General features: G+C 38.9%; 1 protein-coding gene across 1 annotated transcript in view; it reads right to left on the reverse strand.

The window, feature by feature from the left end:
* Positions 1 to 20,188, reverse strand: part of LOC127838982 (hemicentin-2-like) — a 56,685-nt gene that overhangs the window by 5,980 nt on the left and 30,517 nt on the right. Inside the window, exons 11-26 of the mRNA XM_052367126.1 lie at positions 19,680 to 19,841; positions 18,724 to 18,875; positions 17,634 to 17,754; positions 17,138 to 17,272; positions 16,387 to 16,524; positions 15,072 to 15,262; positions 13,121 to 13,211; positions 12,450 to 12,590; positions 11,999 to 12,130; positions 11,201 to 11,467; positions 9,950 to 10,294; positions 7,869 to 7,964; positions 5,886 to 5,993; positions 4,952 to 5,065; positions 4,101 to 4,302; positions 1,788 to 1,910 (exon numbers count right to left, since the gene is read on the reverse strand). Of these exons, the coding sequence (XP_052223086.1) occupies positions 1,788 to 1,910; positions 4,101 to 4,302; positions 4,952 to 5,065; positions 5,886 to 5,993; positions 7,869 to 7,964; positions 9,950 to 10,294; positions 11,201 to 11,467; positions 11,999 to 12,130; positions 12,450 to 12,590; positions 13,121 to 13,211; positions 15,072 to 15,262; positions 16,387 to 16,524; positions 17,138 to 17,272; positions 17,634 to 17,754; positions 18,724 to 18,875; positions 19,680 to 19,841 (2,518 nt within the window). The remainder of the gene's footprint in view (positions 1 to 1,787; positions 1,911 to 4,100; positions 4,303 to 4,951; positions 5,066 to 5,885; positions 5,994 to 7,868; positions 7,965 to 9,949; positions 10,295 to 11,200; positions 11,468 to 11,998; positions 12,131 to 12,449; positions 12,591 to 13,120; positions 13,212 to 15,071; positions 15,263 to 16,386; positions 16,525 to 17,137; positions 17,273 to 17,633; positions 17,755 to 18,723; positions 18,876 to 19,679; positions 19,842 to 20,188) is intronic.

Genomic DNA, 20,188 nt, shown 5'->3' on the forward strand with positions numbered 1-20,188 from the left:
ATGTGGGGACCCCTTCCCAGTGACGTTACTTACTCCCTGTGTTGGGACCCCTTCCCAGTGAAGTTACTTACTCCCTGTTTAGGGACCCCTTCCCAGTTAAGTAACTAACTCCCTATGTAGGGACCCCTTCCCAGTGAAGTTATTTACTCCCTGTGTGGAGACCCCTTCTCATTGAAGTTATTAACTCCCAATGTGTGGGGGCACCTTACCAGTGAAGTTACTTACTCCCTGTTTGGGGACCCCTTCCCAGTAAAGTTACTTACTCCCTATGTGGGGACCCTTCCCAGTGAAGTTACTTACTCCCTGTGTGGGGACCCTTCCCAGTGAAGTTACTTACTAGTACCCCCTATGTGGGGACCCTTCCCAGTGAAGTTACTTACTCATGGTGTGGGGACCCCTTCCCAGTGAAGTTACTTATTCCCTATGTGGGGACCCCTTCCAAGTGAAGTTAATTACTCCCTGTGTAGGACCCTTCCCAGTGAAGTTACTTACTGCCTGTGTCGGGACCCCTTCCCAGTGAAGTTACTTACTCCCTTTGTGGGGACCCCTTCCCAGTTAAGTTACTTACTCCCTGTGTGGGGACCCTTCCCAGTGAAGTTACTTACTCCAGGTGTGGGGACCCCTTCCCAGTGAAGTGACTTACTCCCTATATGGGGACCCCTTCCCAGTAAAGTTACTTACTCCCTATGTGGGGACCCCTTCCCAGTTAAGTTACTTACTCCCTTTATGGGGACACCTTCCCAGTGAAGTTACTTACTCCAGGTGTGGGGACCCCTTCCCAGTGAAGTTACTTACTCCAGGTGTGGGGACCCTTCCCAGTGAAGTTACTTACTAGTACTCCCTATGTGGGGACCCTTCCCAGTGAAGTTACTTACTCATGGTGTGGGGACTCTTTCCCAGTGAAGTTACTTACTCCCTATGTGGGGACCCCTTCCCAGCAAAGTTACTTACTTCCTGTGTGGGGACCCTTCCCAGTGAAGTTACTTACTCCCTGTGTCGGGACCCCTTCCCAGTAAAGTTACTTACTCCCTGTTTGAGGACCCTTCCCAGTGAAGTTACTTACTTCCTGTGTGGGGACCCTTCCCAGTAAAGTTACTTACTCCCTATGTGGGGACCCCTTCCCAGTAAAGTTACTTACTCCCTGTGTGGGGACCCCTTCCCAGTAAAGTTACTTACTCCCTGTGTGGGGACCCTTCCCAGTGAAGTTACTTACTAGTACTCCCTATGTGGGGGACCCCTTCCCAGTGAAGTTACTTACTCCCTGTGTGGGGACCCTTCCCAGTGAAGTTACTTACTCCCTGTGTGTGGACCCCTTCCCAGTGAAGTTACTTACTCCCTATGTGGGGACCCTTCCCAGTGAAGTTACTTCCTCCAGGTGTGGGGACCCCTTCCCAGTAAAGTTACTTACTCCCTGTGTGGGGACCCTTCCCAGTGAAGTTACTTACTCCAGGTGTGGGGACCCCTTCCCAGTGAAGTTACTTACTCCCTATGTGGGGACCCCTTCCCAGTGAAGTTACTTACTCCCTATGTGGGGACCTCTGCCCAGTGAAGTTACTTACTCTCTATGTGGGGACCCCTTCCCAGTGAAGTTACTTACTCTCTATGTGGGGACCCCTTCCCAGTGAAGTAACTTACTCCCTATGTGGGGACCCCTTCCCAGTGAAGTTACTTACTCCCTATGTGGGGACCTCTGCCCAGTGAAGTTACTTACTCTCTATGTGGGGACCCCTTCCCAGTGAAGTAACTTACTCCCTATGTGGGGACCCCTTCCCAGTGAAGTTACTTACTCCCTGTGTGGGGACCCCTTCCCAGTGAAGTTCAGGGAGCGATTACTCTGCATGCTTTCCACACTGTAGAAACTGATGCGGCTGATACGCTTCAACGATTTCATGTCGTCTTCGTAGAGGGAGCTGCATGCAAGGGGAGGAAAAAGCATTATTAAACGTTATAATGCGGGTAAAGCAATGCAACAGTCATAAACAATTAGGCAGGAACAAACAACATACTACTTGTTATGCGTGTTTATGCAGACAACAGTTTATCTGATTAGTTTAAACATAACTTTTTGAAGGTTAATTGCATCAAAACCAAAAGGCTTATCGAGACACTTTTGAAACTGTTTACTGCGTAGAACCATTCCATTGTGTCTTAGGAAAACATCTTGAGAACCCTACCAGAGTGAAGATAGAAACTGAGACCTTTCACACAGCGGTCACAATATCAAATACAACTGTAAGACCTGTATTTATGATTGATATTCAAACTAAAACAGCACAAAGTGAATAGAATGATGAGTCCATTTTCATGCTGATATTAATACATGTATATCAATATTACAGGCTCATTAATATGCAGTCTTAGTTAATCTTAATGAATTTCTTCATTACCAAAGCAAAAGTAAAAATTGCCAATTACACCAATTGTATGCCTAATAAACATGCAGCAACCTAGGTAAAATGGAAATATCAATAATGGGTATTTCTTGAATAGTAGCATGTAATTTCATGCTTTAAACATGTACTTTTTTTAAGCTTGGACTGCATTCTGTAATACCAAGGTATTACCAGATTATCATTCAAAACACAAAATGATTTAAATAAAATAGCGGTCAGCGCTAAAAATGTTTCTTTTTTGACAAAACATTTACACATCAACATTTAATCAATAGAAAAAAATATGAGTATGTTTTATTCAAGGCTAGCAAACAATCATTAATAATAATTATAGAACAATTACTTAAAGGTGGAAGTTCAAACACTGTATTTTCACAAAAAGCATCCTCTCCAAAACAAAAGATACAATATGCCTATACATACATATGAAATAACTTTATGTGACCAAACAGTTGAAACCATGCTCTTCCAACAACATATCCTCAATATTTATCTATTTGTAACAAAACACAAAACTCTCAAAGAAACAAAAAAGAAAACACAGCTCAGGAAAAATTAATTCTTTGCCAAAATAACTTCCATTACGTTCTAACAACTAAAATGTCCATCACCAATAATTATATACCTGCCTTTATTGTTTTTATAAGTGCGTTATTTCATCGCTGAAAAAGTTAAATGTAGAAACTCCTTTTTATTCAAATACAATATCTTTCTCTTTTGTTTAATTCATTGATATTTTTAATTGACTTAGATTGTCCACATAACAACTTGAAGACATGAAACATAAAAAATTACTCTGAACTACAGAAATAAGTTTTTCTTCATCTTTTTATTGAACTAAGCATTTGTTTTCATAAAAACATTGTATATATCCCCTAACTGAATTTAATTCTTTTGAAGTTTTGTTTTGGGCACAATTTGACCTCTGAACTCTATGTGTCACCTTGACCTAGAACATAGATGGCTTGTAATGTGTTATTTACTTATCATGTCCAGTTATTTCAGAAATATCAACAATAATAAGAAGAACCGTGTGCGACAGAAAATATCCAGAAACGTACACTGTGTATATAAAATATTTAGCTTTAATGTGACCTTGAGCCTGTGGACTTGAAACCTGCCTGTGACACATTATCCTAAAATATGTGTCTTGTTCTGAGAAAACTGGGCTTAATTCAAGTGCGTAAAGTGTCGTCCCAGATTAGCCTGTGCAGTCCACACAGGCTAATCAGGGACGACACTTTCCGCTTTAATGGTATTTTTAGTTTCAAGGAAATCCCTCCTTACCGAAAAATCAAGTTAAGGCGGAAAGTGTCGTCCCTGATTAGCCTGTGCGGACTGCACAGGCAAATCTGGGACGACACTTTAGGCACATGCATTATGACGAGCTTTCACAGAACAAGACACATATAGTCAACATTCATTTTGAATTTCCCAACTGAAAAAACAGAGCTCAATACACGTGCATAAAGTGCCATCCCAGATATGCATGTTAATGCCTCACAGTCTAAATAGGACTACACTTTCCACCTTGACTGGATTTTTTTGTCCAACCAAATAATTCCATTCAAGCGGCAAGTGTCGTCCCTAATTAACCTGTGGAGAATGCATACGTAAATATGGGACGATACTTTACCCACATGCATAAAGCTCCGTTTTCCAAGTGCGCGGATTCATGAGTGTGTGTGCTAAAGTAAGTGTTCTAACCGAGGATTCTCCATGTAGAACTGGTCCAGGGAGAGCTGATGATCCACAATGGAGAGGCTCTTGGTCTTCTTGCGTTGTCGGGCGTGGTACAGGAGGCAGACACCGATACCAAGGAGCACTGCTGCAGTCACGCTTCCCACTACAACTGCGATCAGATGTGGCGTCTGCAGGGTATCTTCGTCCGAAGGGGATTCCTGGCCCGCTATGTTAAAAATACTAATTAATCCTTTTATTTATTTGTTTTGATAAATCGGAAAGCATATACTGTAAAATAATGTACATTTTTTTGACAAAATTTTGTGATTTCTCTAAAAAAAGACAGGAAAGGTAAATAAGTTGATTTCTGACTTTGGGAAAGAAAATGAGAAATGTGCGTAGGTCATTTGCCAATGTGTTTGTGTAAAATCCATGAATCAGTCAGCCAATGAAATCAATGAAAATTATTGTCCCACGAATAATGAGGATTTTACAGTAAATATAAATTTATCAGTAACAGCGTCTGCTTTGTCTAGCAGAAGTGACATCTGCAAGATGTCATCATTTGAAAGGGATTTCTCACCAGTTTAAAAAATATAATATTATTATTTGGTGGTTTTAGTGTTAGATGATAAGATCATGTTTTTTGCATGAGTTTTCATTTTCAACATCCTGCATTCTATAAATGGCGATGTGACGTCACTGTCACGGTCCCAATATTTTGCCGTCTTTCAAAAAAGTAATTAAATGTCTCTTGATTATATGGAAAATTCAATTATGCAAATGATTTCTTTGGTCAGATGACAATAAAATTTATGTGGAAAAAGCAATCAATAGTAGCAAGTACATAAACACCAAGGTCACGCCGCACTTACTAACACTAAGGCTAGAGGTGAAGTCTATCTCCACGGTAACGGGTTTACTGGACTGGTTTAGGGCAACATTGTGTGACCAGACTGACAGCACATACTTCCCTGCTTCAGCTAGGCCTGAAGGAAGAATAAGAGCTGTTCTCAAGGAAAACCAGGCTTAATGCATGTGTGTAAAGTGTCATCCCAGATAAGCCTGTGCTGTCCATACAGGCTAATCAGGGTCAACATTTTCCCCTTTCATGGCATTGTTCGTTTAAATGAAAAAGCAAAAATCCAGTTCAGGCGGAAATTGTTGTCCCTGATTTACCTTTGCAGTCTGGAATGACACTTAACCCTTTGCATGCTGGGAAATGTGTTGTCTGCTAAAATGTTGTCTGCTGAATTTTTAAAATTAGCATTTTCTTCGATTATTTTCAAAGAATACTAACAGAATAGCAAACAGTTTGGATCCTGATGGGACACCACGTTCTGTGGCGTCTCATCTGGATCCAAACTGTTTGCAAAGGCCTTAAAAATTCGGTCCTAGCACTGAAAGAGTTAACACAACTGCATTATGTCCAGTTTTCCCGGAGCCAGACCCTTAATCATAATCATTTACAATAAGCACAAGTCTGAAAACTTAGAAAGATTAATTTAAGGTCATGACATCATTCCATATTATGGAATAGTTGACTGTCTGCTTGATTTACTGATTGAATTTAAAGCAACATATCTTACAATATTAATATAAAAGTCCACATTAGAGGGGATTTTTGTCAAGAGTGTTTCTACTGTTTTTAAGAAATTAATCTTAATTATGCATACTAATTATATGACAACCGTTGCAAAATCATGGGTCCTTTTTTTTGTAAGCTGCATTTCATCAAGTAAAAAAAACTGTTACACATTATCAAACACGATACACAGTGACTACAAATAATTGTGCTTATGAACAAACCTCTGATTTCCACTTGATTTGTCTGATTGTGTAATATATCTCCTTTCAACAACTTTACTGGTTTATTGTCGACAAATTTCTCCACAGAGTATCCATATAAGACTTCATCTACAAAACAAAACACAACAAAATTGACTATAGTTGAAAATTAAACAAGAGGCCAATGAGGGCCTGAATCGCTCTACTGGCTGGAATCAATAGGGCTCAAGCCCTTGATAGTATGAACAATCTGAGTAAGTTTTAAAAAAACAGACCCAAAATGGGATATTCATCCCATAAAAAAGAAAAAACGTAAAATTTAAACTTCAAATGGCTCCTTTTCAACAATAACTTGGGCAAATTTTTTTCACTCTCAATGGGGTTCTGGCCCTTGTTGATATAAAACATCCGTTGAAGTTTCTAAAGGATAGAACTTTATATGTAAACAAACAAGAAATGTGTTTGTCGGAAACACTATGTCCCTTTCTGCGCCGCTTTGATTTTTTTCTTTTTGACCTTTGACTTTGAAGGATGATCTTTCACCACTGAAAATGTGCAGCTCCATGAGATACACATGCATGCCAAATTTGAAGTTGCTATCTTCAATATTGCAAAAGTTATGGCAAAATGTTAAAGATTTCTTTTTTTTTCTCAAATTCAAGGGGAGATAATTCTGGACCTATAACTCCGATATTGCTCATTTTCAATAGGGTTTGACTCATCATTCAGATAAAGACACTGCAAGTTGGGAAATGATTGAATGAAAACTGTGGACTTTATTGCGTAAACAAGCCTTATTTCACAATTTTCTCAAATTCAAGGGGAGATAATTCTGGACTTTTTACTCTGATGTAACCGATTTTTAATAGGGTTGGAGTCCTCATTAATATCAACAGACTGAACAAGTTTGTAAAGAATCGGATGAAAAATGTGGACTTTATCTGATAAACAAGAGAAAGTCTAACGCACAGACAGACAGACACCATGCCATCCCATAAGCTCTTCTGGCCTATGGCCAGTAGAGCTAAGAAAAGAAAACCACAATTCAAATCTTAACTTCACAGGATTCAAATCTTAACTTCACAGGAATGCAAATATTACAAATTATCTTTTTTTCTGTTATGATTAATAAACATAATTATTGATAAAACACACTTGATCTGTGGATCAATAAACTCTTATAGGTATTCCATTTTCAAGCTTTCAAATAAGTAATTTCTATTTGATCAGAAAGATATGACTTTTTTACAAGGCAAGATAAATGGGGACTTTGTGATGGTTAACCCTTTCCCACTCAGAAGCAAAGTGAAAATGGCTATGTGCAAACAGCATAAAACCAGAACAGCCTGTGAGTAACTCACAGTCTGTTCAGGTTGTATGCTGTTTGCTAGCGTTTCAAATTTGAATATATTAAGAAAGGACTTAAATTTGATTTTCTAAAGGACTTCAAATGTGTCAATGTGCATTTCTAAGTGTTAATGGGTAAATCCAAATTTATTTAATTAAAACTCATTTGACAGTTAAATCAACACACATCCTGTACCAGTATTTTTTATGCCCTGTACCTTTTTGAAAAATTAAGAAATAATTATTTAACAAGTTTTAATTGGTGATTCTTACAAGAAAATACATGTGTACGAAATATCTATTGAACAGAAAGTTACAATCTAGTTCTTCATTTAGAAATATTTAGCATCTTTGCCAAGATAAACTTGGGCAAAGGGCTGATAAGTATGTTACATCTATTATTTTAATGTGTTTGTTGTCCCTTAGAAAGCTAAATTTTATTGAAGACCTTTCTTTCTTAATTCAAGCTTTAAAGGCTTCATTTCCAACGCTCAGATACTGATGAGCAGCAAACAGGATAAAACCTGAACAGACTGCGAGTTTTACTCGCAGGCTCTTCTGGTTTAAAGCTGTTTGCATATAGCCATTTTCAATTTGCTTCTGAGTGGGAAAGGGTTAAATATATACAGCTATGGGAGCTATGAGCCCTGTCCTTACCCACAGGCCCATTGAGACGGAGAGGAGGGTCCCACATCAGTACAAAGATGCCTGCCTTGACCTCCAGGTTTGCTACATTAATTGGTGGGTCTGGTGCTGAAAGCAATAACATTCATCATCAGCATCATTATCATCCTAATCGTTGTCATCATCATTATCTTTGTCATCATAATGTTCATCATCATCATCATCATCATCATCATCATCCTCATCATCTTCATCATCATCTTTGTCATCATCATTATCATCATCATTATCATCATCACCATCATCATCATCATCATCATCATCATCATCATCATCATCAAAATCATCCATCATCATCATCATCAAAATCATCCATCATCATCATCATCATCATCATCATCATCATCATCATCATAATCATCCATCATCATCATCATCATCATCAAAATCATCCATCATCATCATCATCATCATCCATCATCCATCATCATCATCATCATCATCATCATCATCATCATCATCATCATCATCATCATCAAAATCATCCATCATCATTGGGGGTGTTGAAAACAATAGCATTTTTATCCTCATACTCTATTTCTATCAGTCAAAATTTAAAACATAATATATCACTGTTGGATATGGTTTCTGCCTTGAAATCAGAAGTTAACCGCTTTTAACCCCACTCTGATATGGTTCTCAACTTCTTCTCTTCAGACATCAAGTACTGGTTTTACCCAGGAAATGGATTCAAGTGTCTCGCTAAGCCTACAGATTTAGATGCGATAAAACTAAAAACAAACAAAAACATAATCTATCAGTTATTTTTATTATCTGACGAATAATTATCAATAACTAGGTAGAGTTAAATTATTATTAGAACATTATTAAAGCACACAGTTTTCAGAAGAACTTTCAAGACATGTGGACCAGGTTTCAACATATGCCTATGTATCTATGCATAATCATGATTTCTTGACGTAGTGATGAATGAAAATGTCTGCAATAATAATGACTTAATTGAGCCAATCAGGGACGACACTTTTTGCTTTTATGGATTTTTTTTTAGGAAGTCTCTTTCTTCTAAACAAGCTAAAGTTCAGGGGGAGAGTGTGATGCCAGATAAGCCTGTGCAGAATGCAGCCTGTGCAGAATGCAGCCTGTGCAGAATGCAGCCTGTGCAGAATGCAGCATGTGCAGAATGCAGCCTGTGCAGAATGCAGCCTGTGCAAAATGCAGCCTGTGCAGAATGCAGCCTGTGCAGAATGCAGCCTGTGCAGAATGCAGCCTGTGCAGAATGCAGCCTGTGCAGAATGCAGCCTGTGCAGAATGCAGCCTGTGCAGAATGCAGCCTGTGCAGAATGCAGCCTGTGCAGAATGCAGCCTGTGCAGAATGCAGCCTGTGCAGAATGCAGCCTGTGCAGAATGCAGCCTGTGCAGAATGCAGCATGTGCAGAATGCAGCCTGTGCAGAATGCAGCATGTGCAGAATGCAGCCTGTGCAGAATGCAGCCTGTGCAGAATGCAGCCTGTGCAGAATGCAGCCTGTGCAGAATGCAGCCTGTGCAGAATGCAGCATGTGCAGAATGCAGCCTGTGCAGAATGCAGCATGTGCAGAATGCAGCCTGTGCAGAATGCAGCCTGTGCAGAATGCAGCCTGTGCAGAATGCAGCCTGTGCAGAATGCAGCCTGTGCAGAATGCAGCCTGTGCAGAATGCAGCCTGTGCAGAATGCAGCCTGTGCAGAATGCAGCATGTGCAGAATGCAGCCTGTGCAGAATGCAGCCTGTGCAGAATGCAGCCTGTGCAGAATGCAGCATGTGCAGAATGCAGCATGTGCAGAATGCAGCCTGTGCAGAATGCAGCCTGTGCAGAATGCAGCATGTGCAGAATGCAGCCTGTGCAGAATGCAGCCTGTGCAGAATGCAGCCTGTGCAGAATGCAGCATGTGCAGAATGCAGCCTGTGCAGAATGCAGCATGTGCAGAATGCGCAGGCTAATCTAAGCAGACACTTGAAGCTCATGCACTAAGCTCAAATTTTCCAGCACGCGGCTCAGACGCATGAAAATGAACCCAGCCAATGGCAGCAATGTTCAGGTATGTCCATATTATTACCTGCAGCCAGTGTCCTCACTCTGTCCGATGACTCGCCCGAGCCGCGGCCGAGGATGTTCACAGGCAAAACCCGAAACGTGTACAATGAGTAGGGTTGAAGCGCTGACACATTTGCAGACACAAAACCATTGTCAATATTCTGTGAAGTTTCAACAAGTGATGATCCATTTTTAGTGATATTTAATTTTACAGATTTCAGATCCTTCCATGTCTTTCCATCTGTGCTGCCTTGTATTATGTATTCAATCAAAGGGAGACCACTGGTATTCTGTGACTGCATCCAGGACAGAGTTGCCCACCCTGGTCCAAGACTGGTAATATTGGGCCTGGCAGTTGTAGATGGTACTGGAATATCGATTGAATAGACTTCAAATTGTGCAATATAGAATTTCAAAGATTGAAAATAGAATTACGCTGCAAGCCTCCTAAACATCCCATCCTATGAACTGTGATAAATGTCCACTTTTTAGGCGACTTTTGTCTAAAAGGTTTCTACTGAAGTATAGAAAATGTTATCTTATGATGCTGTGTATAACCATTTGTATCATGCATAATGATCATGTGACAACTGTTACAAAATTGCTGTGTAACCATTTCATCAATTGACATTGATACACAATAGTACTGCAATTTTTACAAATTAACTTTTTGCTGTTTTGATTATCACAGCCAATTGATCATGCCTTTCACAAACACAGTTCATGCTGTGGCATGAATCACACAGAATAAGAAACGGCACAACTGTGATTCAATATCACACCGAAAATTGATACTGTTCTTTGAACCCGATCGAGTTACTCAAGCAACAAGTATAACATAGTTTGTTTAGCGCTAAGGACCTTTTTCCAATGTTTTAATAATTTGGTTGTTCAATCATGTGCTATTATTTATCGGATTAATATACACTGTTAATCAAATAAATCGTAATGCATGAGCAAATTTAAAAATTACATCATATTGAAATTCATGAATTAACCCTTTACCACTTAGAAACATATTTTCAGGCATTTGTAGTCCCTAAGAAAGTTAAATATAATTTAAGACCGTCCTTAATAGATGTTGCTAATTCTTCATCTCCAAACCTTAGATACTGATGAGCAGCAAACAGCATAAAACCTGAACAGACTGTGAGTTACTCGCAGGCTGTTCTGTTTTGTGCTGTTTGCACATAGCGAGTTCCACTTTGGCTCTGAGTGGGAAAGGATTAATACATATTCATGAACCTATAGAAACCAAGTGTATTAGGCAAACCTGTAATGGTTAACTGATCCTTTCCCTGCCTGTTTTCAGCAATACACGTGTACTGTGTCATGACCCTGCCCGCATTGATTGTCACACGTTTACCCACAATGCCATCTAGCTGGAACTTAGTCACAGTGTGTCCTGAAAGGTCAGAGGTCACTGGCTGCTGAACGGAAGTCACAGTAACCGTGGGAACAGGCTGACCGATGGCACGGCATTCTAGTTCAACATGGCTGATGGATGTTTTTCCAGAGAAGTCAAGAATTTCTGGCAGACCTATACATGTTACAAGAAATATAATTACATAAAAAAATTGCATTAGAAACAATAATTAACCAATAAATAAGTCCATGAATAATGAATTTGTCAAGCAGAATGACATACTTTGTAGGGTTCAAAAGAAAAGGCTACATGGCTGTAAATACTCTATAAATATGGTCTACTATAAAATTCATTAAAAGTCTTAGTATTTGTGAAAATGTGATAATTGGTTAAGAGTGGTCATACATTATGGACAAAGCCAAGTGGGAACCAAAACGCAAACATTCTTGTGCTTGTAGAACAGATAAGAAATAATTAAACAAGAAAAAACAAGTTTTACAAGAAAAAGTAACATATGTTACCCTGTACAATGTGAACCTTAATTCTCTCTCCATTTTGGCACTTAAAAACCAGGTAAGCTTTATACATGGTTGCATGCCATTAACGGTAAAATACTGTAAAAGTCTTTATTTGATTAAATGCCTATTTCTATGTAAATATATTCAAGTTATTGTACGTAACAATTTAATGCTATGACTGTTTTACCTTCTATGAGTATTTTTACTCCAGCCGTGTCACATCCCAGCAAGTTACAACTTCTACACGACCACTGGCCTTGATCACCTGGCTGGACACTGGCTATCACAATTGTACCAACATCTCCAGGGGAGGACGTGGCTAAGGCAAACAGACAGTTTATTCAGAATTATACAAGAGTACATCACCTCCATACATAAATATTAACATTATTTTGTGTCATGTTAATATGTATAGCCAGATATTATTATATAACATAAAATAGTCATTTAAAAATACACATACATAATATATAATAAATGCAATTGATGGCAAGAACATGTAGGTTCTATCAAGATGGTACTAAAATTTATTAACATTATTATTAAGAATCATATTTCTTACAACATTTCTTATAAGTTTCTTTGATATATTTACATACATTAGAAATTAGAAGAACTATAATTAGAAGCTAGATTACCTGGGGGTGTGGCTAGGACACCAGTGGGCATGAACCACTCATATGAAGGGACAGGGTCACCAGTGGCAGAGCAGTGAAGAGTGACAGATGAATTCACACTCGTGTACTGTGTGGGGCTGATACTGGATATTGCTGGAGCCACTGGAAGAGTGAAGCTGAATTTAGCCTCTTTTTGGGAAATTGGGGCCTTTTTGCACAGGCTAATTTTCGCTCAGAAGAGACTTTCTTTAAACAAAATATATGTGTAAAGTGTCGTCCCTGATTAGCCAGTGCAGACTGCATAAGATAAGATTTTCTGAATTTATAGTTACATTATAAAAGTCTCATAAGCCCTTGCTGAGTGCCTTAAATAATAAATATCTTCCATCAAGTAAAATGTCATTTATTCACCGCCCATTGTCCCATGACAAATTATATATAATTTGTAATGAAGTTGGTGTAGACTCAGAAATCTTCGTTTAAAATTGGACAATCTACTATGAAATATACACACATGCATATCCAACACAGTATAATATTGTATAGTAACATGGTGCGAATGACAAAAGCTGATTGGATGATATAAATAGTTACATGATACCCTTAGTATGGCATGGATTGTCATCTAGATGACACCGCATGTTATAAATAAAGTTTGACAAAGAAGAAGTACTATAAAAGCAACTTCTAACCTTGAACATTGATGAAGGCACTGTGATTGACTGAGCCAAAGCTGTTAGCTAGCTCACACATGTACCATCCCTCGTCTGCTATAGTCACAGCCTGTGAAATAATACAGAGAAAATATTTACACACACGTATAAAGACTTGCTTAAAAAAAAAATGGGCTTAATGTATTTGTGTAAAGTGTCATCCCACATTAGCATGAGCAGTCCGCACAGTCTAATCACGGATGATACTTTCCACTTTAAAAAAAAAATATTTTGAAAAACATCTTTTCCTAACAAAAATCCAGTGTAGGTGGATAGTGTCATACCTGGGACAACACTTCAGGCATGTGAACTAAGCCCACTATTCCCAGGCATGTGAATTAAGCCCACTTTTCACAGGCATGTGAATTAAGCCCACTTTTCACAGACATGTGAATCAAGCCCACTTTTCACAGACATGTGAATTAAGCCCACTATTCCCAGGCATGTGAATTAAGCCCACTTTTCACAGGCATGTGAATTAAGCCCACTTTTCACAGACATGTGAATCAAGCCCACTTTTCACAGGCATGTGAATTAAGCCCTCTATTCCCAGGCATGTGAATTAAGCCCTCTATTCCCAGGCATGTGGATTAAGCCCACTATTCCCAGGCATGTGAATTAAGCCCACTTTTCACAGGCATGTGAATTAAGCCCACTATTCACAGGCATGTGGATTAAGCCCTCTATTCCCAGGCATGTGAATTAAGCCCACTATTCCCAGGCATGTGAATTAAGCCCACTTTTCACAGGCATGTGAATTAAGCCCACTTTTCACAGACATGTGAATCAAGCCCACTTTTCACAGGCATGTGAATTAAGCCCTCTATTCCCAGGCATGTGAATTAAGCCCTCTATTCCCAGGCATGTGGATTAAGCCCACTATTCCCAGGCATGTGAATTAAGCCCACTTTTCACAGGCATGTGAATTAAGCCCACTATTCACAGGCATGTGAATTAAGCCCACTATTCACAGGCATGTGGATTAAGCCCACTATTCCCAGGCATGTGGATTAAGCCCACTATTCACAGGCATGTAAATTAAGCCCACTATTCACAGGCATGTGAATTAAGCCCACTATTCACAGGCATGTGAATTAAGCCCACTATTCACAGGCATGTGAATTAAGCCCACTTTTCACAGGCATGTGAATTAAGCCCACTATTCACAGGCATGTGAATTAAGCCCACTATTCACAGGCATGTGAATTAAGCCCACTTTTCACAGGGATGTGAATTAAGCCCACTATTCATGGGCATGTGAATTAAGCCCACTTTTCCCAGGCATGTGAATTAAGCCCACTATTCCGAGGCATGTGAATAAAGCCCACTTTTCACAGGCATGTGAATTAAGCCCACAATTCTCAGGCATGTGAATTAAGCTCACTTTTCACAGGCATGTGAATTAAGCCCACTATTCCCAGGCATGTGAATTAAGTCCACTATTCTCAGGCATGTGAATTAAGCCCACTTTTCACAGGCATGTGAATTAAGCCCACTATTCACAGGCATGTGAATTAAGCCCACTTTTCACAGGCATGTGAATTAAGCCCACTATTCTCAGGCATGTGAATTAAGCCCACTTTTCCCAGGCATGTGAATAAAGCCCACTTTTCTCAGGCATGTGCATTAAGCCCACTATTCCCAAAACTAGGGTCAAATTGAAGGTTATGGTAATATTATCGTAAATTTATTACATTCATGAATGTAATATGCATGTGTGTAAAAAAAAATATTCAAAGATGAGTGAAGTAAACTTGGATAAAAATTGCACTATCAATTTTTTATCTTTAATGCTTTTCACCTTTCTACCATTTTTAACTTTTCAATTGCATTATTTTGAAAATTAAGAAATTACAGACCATAAGTTTCTTAATGAGATATACTCAAATGTTAAGGCAGTTAATGGCTATTATTTTTCCTGTCTCCATACCTGTAGAGCTAAAGAGCCCCCAGGGCTAATAACCACTCTATTGCTAGGCTGGATCGGGGTCAAATCCCCACTCTGTCCCCTGTACCACCTGACTGTAGGGTCATTTCTGGCTTGACCCAGGCAGTTCAAGGTCATGGTGTCAGACTGGTTCACTGTTATGTTGCGTGGGTAGACTGTGAATAGTGGGAGATCTGGAAACGAAACAATGGTGGTGTGTAACCATAGTGAAGAAGCTACCTGGTATTTTGGTATTCGTGCCTTCAGCAACATTTATAACAAATTTACATCATTGAATCATTTCTGATTAGACTTTGGAAAATACAATATGGTTTGAAAATGAGAACCATATAATGCAAAAAAGGATTCTAAATGGCATATTTATAAATAAATCCTAAGACATAACATAATAAATTGAAAACAGAAAGTGTTTTGTAAACAAAACTAAACAACATATAGACAGCAAAAATGAAGGAAACAAGTTATGTATCCATAGGCCACATTACATTTATGTTTCCAACTCCAATTAGTTAAAAAACAAGCCATTTATGGCCATATTTTACTTTTGACCTCTAAGTGTGACTTTGACAAAGTAAGGGTAGTTCAGGAGACACTCTGCCTCCAAACAGTTATTTTATTTTTAAACCTATTTATTTAAGCTTGATTGCATTGAAAGCCCAAGGCTTATATAAATGCTCTTGAGTCCGTTTCCTGGGCCTAGAACCAGTACTTGGTGTCTTTGGGGGAGATCTAAAGAACGCTCCCACGGTGGGGATCGAACCCGTAACCTCCCTGTTGCTAGGCGGACACAATATCCATCACACCACGGCGACCTATAAACAGTTACCATAAGTGGTAATTTATTTTCAAATTTCACAATGTATGAAAAAGTTACAGTTCTGCCCTATGACCTATAAGTTTGACCTTGATATTTTAGACAGGGAGAAGGCTGTTACACGCAACTTGTTGTCTAATGATGGTTGAAATGGGTGCCACTTCATCTCAACATCCATCTATTTATGGCAAATGAATGGCTGAGGCAGGATTGTTCACACTTTCATACAGAAAGACAAACAGACAGACAGACAGACAGACAGACAGACAGACAGACAGACAGACAGACAGACAGACAGACAGACAGACAGACAGACAGACAGACAGACAGACAGACAGACAGACAGACATTGTAACAGTTTACTGCATTAAATTGCCTGCTTCATATATAAAAACAAAATGTTGGCTTGCCTAGAAACAGAAGTATGTTAGAAGTATTAACAGTCTAGAAAACTATTTTTTAAGATTTTTGAGAGCAAGTTACCATTTTCAAGAAGCCATGCAGACACTGTGTTCGTGGCGGCAACATTAGAGGCTACACAAGAATACTCTCCAAACTGCGTGGGCCGAATGTTGGATATGACCAGCCCAGACTTATCTGTTGACAGCCTCATGTTGTCGTCTGCTCACACACAAAAAACATAATAGGAGTCTACTTAATGTGTAATTTTGAAACATGACATGAAATGACACATTCATAATGTCATAAGCTGCAATAAGTATTTTATCACAGCAACAACAATACAAATGCATACTAAACAGAGATTTAAATCTTTTGGGTGTTAACAAAAAGTTTCCCATATTAATTTCTGAATGTCTTGGCTACATGTTCAGACCACTGATCTTCATCTAATATGAAATGATCTTCATCTAATATCAAAGATAGTTATAACATGAGTAATTTCTGCGGAACATGTTGTGTCATTAAACCTCACACTTTTATTTAATCTGACCTATTTATTAGTATTTTGATGCTTCCCACAAAAAATCCAAAATGATGTAATTTTCGCCAAAATGACAAAATAACACTTTTTCACCCCAAAAATCCCACAACAACCTGTTCTTTCTTTTCCAAAATGCCAAAACAATGTTGTTTTTTTATTCCCCAAAAGCCAAAACAAGGTGCTTTTTCCCAAAATGCCAAATTATTTTTTTCAAAAAATGCTTGAACCATATTCAGAAACTCAGAAATGATGTGCCTTGTCCCCTTTTGGTGAAACAATCTCGCAACATACCTATCACAAGCTGGGCTCCAGCTTTCAGCCACCACTGTGTGGGTACCGGGTCACCATTGGCAACGCACTGCAGGGCCACAGAATCTCCAACCCTCACTGTCTGATTGCGCGGCGTGACACTGAACGATGGTGGGACTGAATGTGAGAATGACGATGTGTAAATGTGAGCACAACTGAATCAAGAGTCTAATATGAGAACCTTGGCAACAAACTCAACCATCCCTCTAGTCATTACTGTCAAAATTGATGACTGGAAAATGTTAATGCATGATTGAAGCTTATATGTTAATTTTCATTGTTTTAATGATTTATTTTTAGACTTTAATAAACAAATATGAGCCTCGTTTTGGGAAAACTGGTCTTAATGTATGTGAGAAAAGTGTCATCCCAGATTGATGAATGTGTATAAGGCAGTCTGCACATGCAAATCAGGGACAACACTTTCACCACAAGCATTAAGCCCAGTTTTCCAAGAATGCGGCTCATTCAATCATACCTGTGACAGTCACTGTAGCGACAGCCTCAGCAGTACCATGGCGATTGTGTGCCGTGCACCTGTACACACCTGTGTCTGCAGTTGTCAAGTTGTGAATTAACAATGTGTTGTTGAGAAAAACCTGAAGAAGAAATTAAAAGTATGTTTGCAGATGATACATTGCTAGGATTAAGTTTAACAAAAACATGTTTGACTTTAGAAATAATTAAATTTGGGCATAAAAGCGACAAAGCTTTCCTTTAAAAATAAGGGCAAAATAAAAACCGTATTAAATGAAAACTTCTTGAATTAGAGAGCGGACACCATGATCACTATTTAAAACGCACTAAGTGACCACGTGACCTAGTAGTGACCCGGCATGACCCATTTTCGAACCTGACCTAGACTTCATCTAGATACAACATCTGACCAAGTTTGGTGAAGATCAGACAAAAACAACTTGAATCAGAGAGCAGACACTTAATACTGACCGACAGACAGACAGACCGACCGACAGACAGACAAGCTCACTCCTATACCCCCCTAAACTTAGTTTGTGGGGGTATAATGAAGGTGTAAAAAATCAGTATTAAACACCAGCAACTGGTTTTACCAAATTACTTAAATAATTTTTAGAGCTGCACACATAATTTTGGATTTTATTGTGGGTTCTTCACTTAATACAAATTTCTTATTCATAAAAATCTATTAAAAGGGATAAAAATTGTGAATATTAACGTATATAATTCATTATACAAAACTATTAATTTCCAGAAAACTCTAATTATCATTCTATACATTTATCTGCCAATATATATAAATCTGCCAATTTATATCAATTGTAAACTCTTGGAAAATGGGGCTGAATGCATGTGTCTGGTGTCTTCTCAGATCAGCCTGTGAAGTCTGCACAGGCTAACCAGGGAAAACACTTGCCACCTACATTGAAAGTTCTTTTAAAAGAAACATTTATATGTAAACATAAAAAGGGAGGGTGTTCCCTGATTAGCCTGTATGGATTGCACAGGCTAATCAGGGACGACACTTACAAACATGCATTAAGCCCCATTTTCCCAGAGCGCTGCTCATGTATCTTCTGTGAACATCATACCTGAGAGTGATCCAGTATGGTCCCTATGTCCTGACCGTTTCTTGACCAGGTGTGGGAAGGGCTGGGAATCCCTTCTGTGCGGCAATGTAGGTACACCGAGGAGCCCTGGACCAGGCCCTGACTGACGGGGGACTGAACTATCACCGGGGCAACTGCAGAAAAAACAGGAACCTTGCTCTGAGAAAACAGGGCTTAATGCATTCGTGTAAAGTGTCATCCCTTATTAGCCTGTGGGATGGGTATGAAACTTTCCAACCACATTGGATTCTTGTTAAGAAGAGACCTCATTTTAAATGAAAAATGTCATACAAGCAGAAATTGTTGTCCCGGATAAGCCTGTGTAGACTGCACAGGCTAATCTGGGATGACACTGTATGCACATTAAGCCCCATTTGCCAAGAGCACTGCTCACATGTCATGGCATGAACTTGGTTATTGTCAGGGGAGAAGTTGTGTGCTGAACTGGTCAGCTCAGCAGTTTGAGCACTTTGGAGTGAGGAGTCCCTGGTAAGAGTCACATATTGGCCAACTATATCACCATGTGACATACATAAGAATACGTTTTCATTTGTCTCTTTATTTTTACCCTTTGCCTCTGTATTTAAAAAAACTTGTTTGACTTGACTAAATTTTTACATTACAACGTCAAATAAATAATAAACAAAGAAGAAAATATATTAAAAAAAACTCACACAATATAAAATGATGCAAAAAGAAGTCCAAAATCTGAGCGTAGCTTAGTTCAATATAGTTCTCAAATAAAAATGCAAAAATATTTGTTAGAAGATGTTAATATCAAAATATTTATTTGCCTTTTCATAATGTAACCACAAACACCCTTGTCCTAGAATTCCTCGCTGTCAGTACTCCAAAATGTTGTTTACTAGAAATGATAAATTGAAGATAAGTTCTTACATATAAGAAATAAATAATTACGGCCCACAAAGTGACTATACCTTCTACTTGTAATGTATGGGTGACAGTGGCCATTCCAAGGTCATTGCTGGCGGTACAAGTGTATGACCCAGTATCGTTGATCTGCACAGAGGTCAAGGTCAGATCTCCAGTGCTCGAGATGGTTTGCAGGCCTGAAGAGCTCGGTGAAGTGAGATTGAGACCTGAAGTCAATATGGGGTGCATTTTGGTAGAGCGTGAACAACAAGAGAGCAAAGATGGTTCAATATTGCTAACCTGGGTAAACCATCAACACTCAGATACGCATTCGCAGGCTGTTGTGGTTTTATGCTGCTTGCATATAGTGAATTACACTTTGCTTTTGAGCGGGTTAGGGTTCAGAAGAAATAAAAAGTAGATTGTTACATATCCAAAGATTGTTACATATAAAGCAAAATCATTAATGATGTACAAAAAGATAATGACAGCTGTTCAGAAATATTTTGGCCACTATTTTTACTCGCGCTACATGCGTCACAAATACACTATGACACTGTTTTATGTAAGCATA

Source organism: Dreissena polymorpha, chromosome 7, assembly GCF_020536995.1.
Source record: "Dreissena polymorpha isolate Duluth1 chromosome 7, UMN_Dpol_1.0, whole genome shotgun sequence".
Classification (NCBI taxonomy): domain Eukaryota; kingdom Metazoa; phylum Mollusca; class Bivalvia; order Myida; family Dreissenidae; genus Dreissena; species Dreissena polymorpha.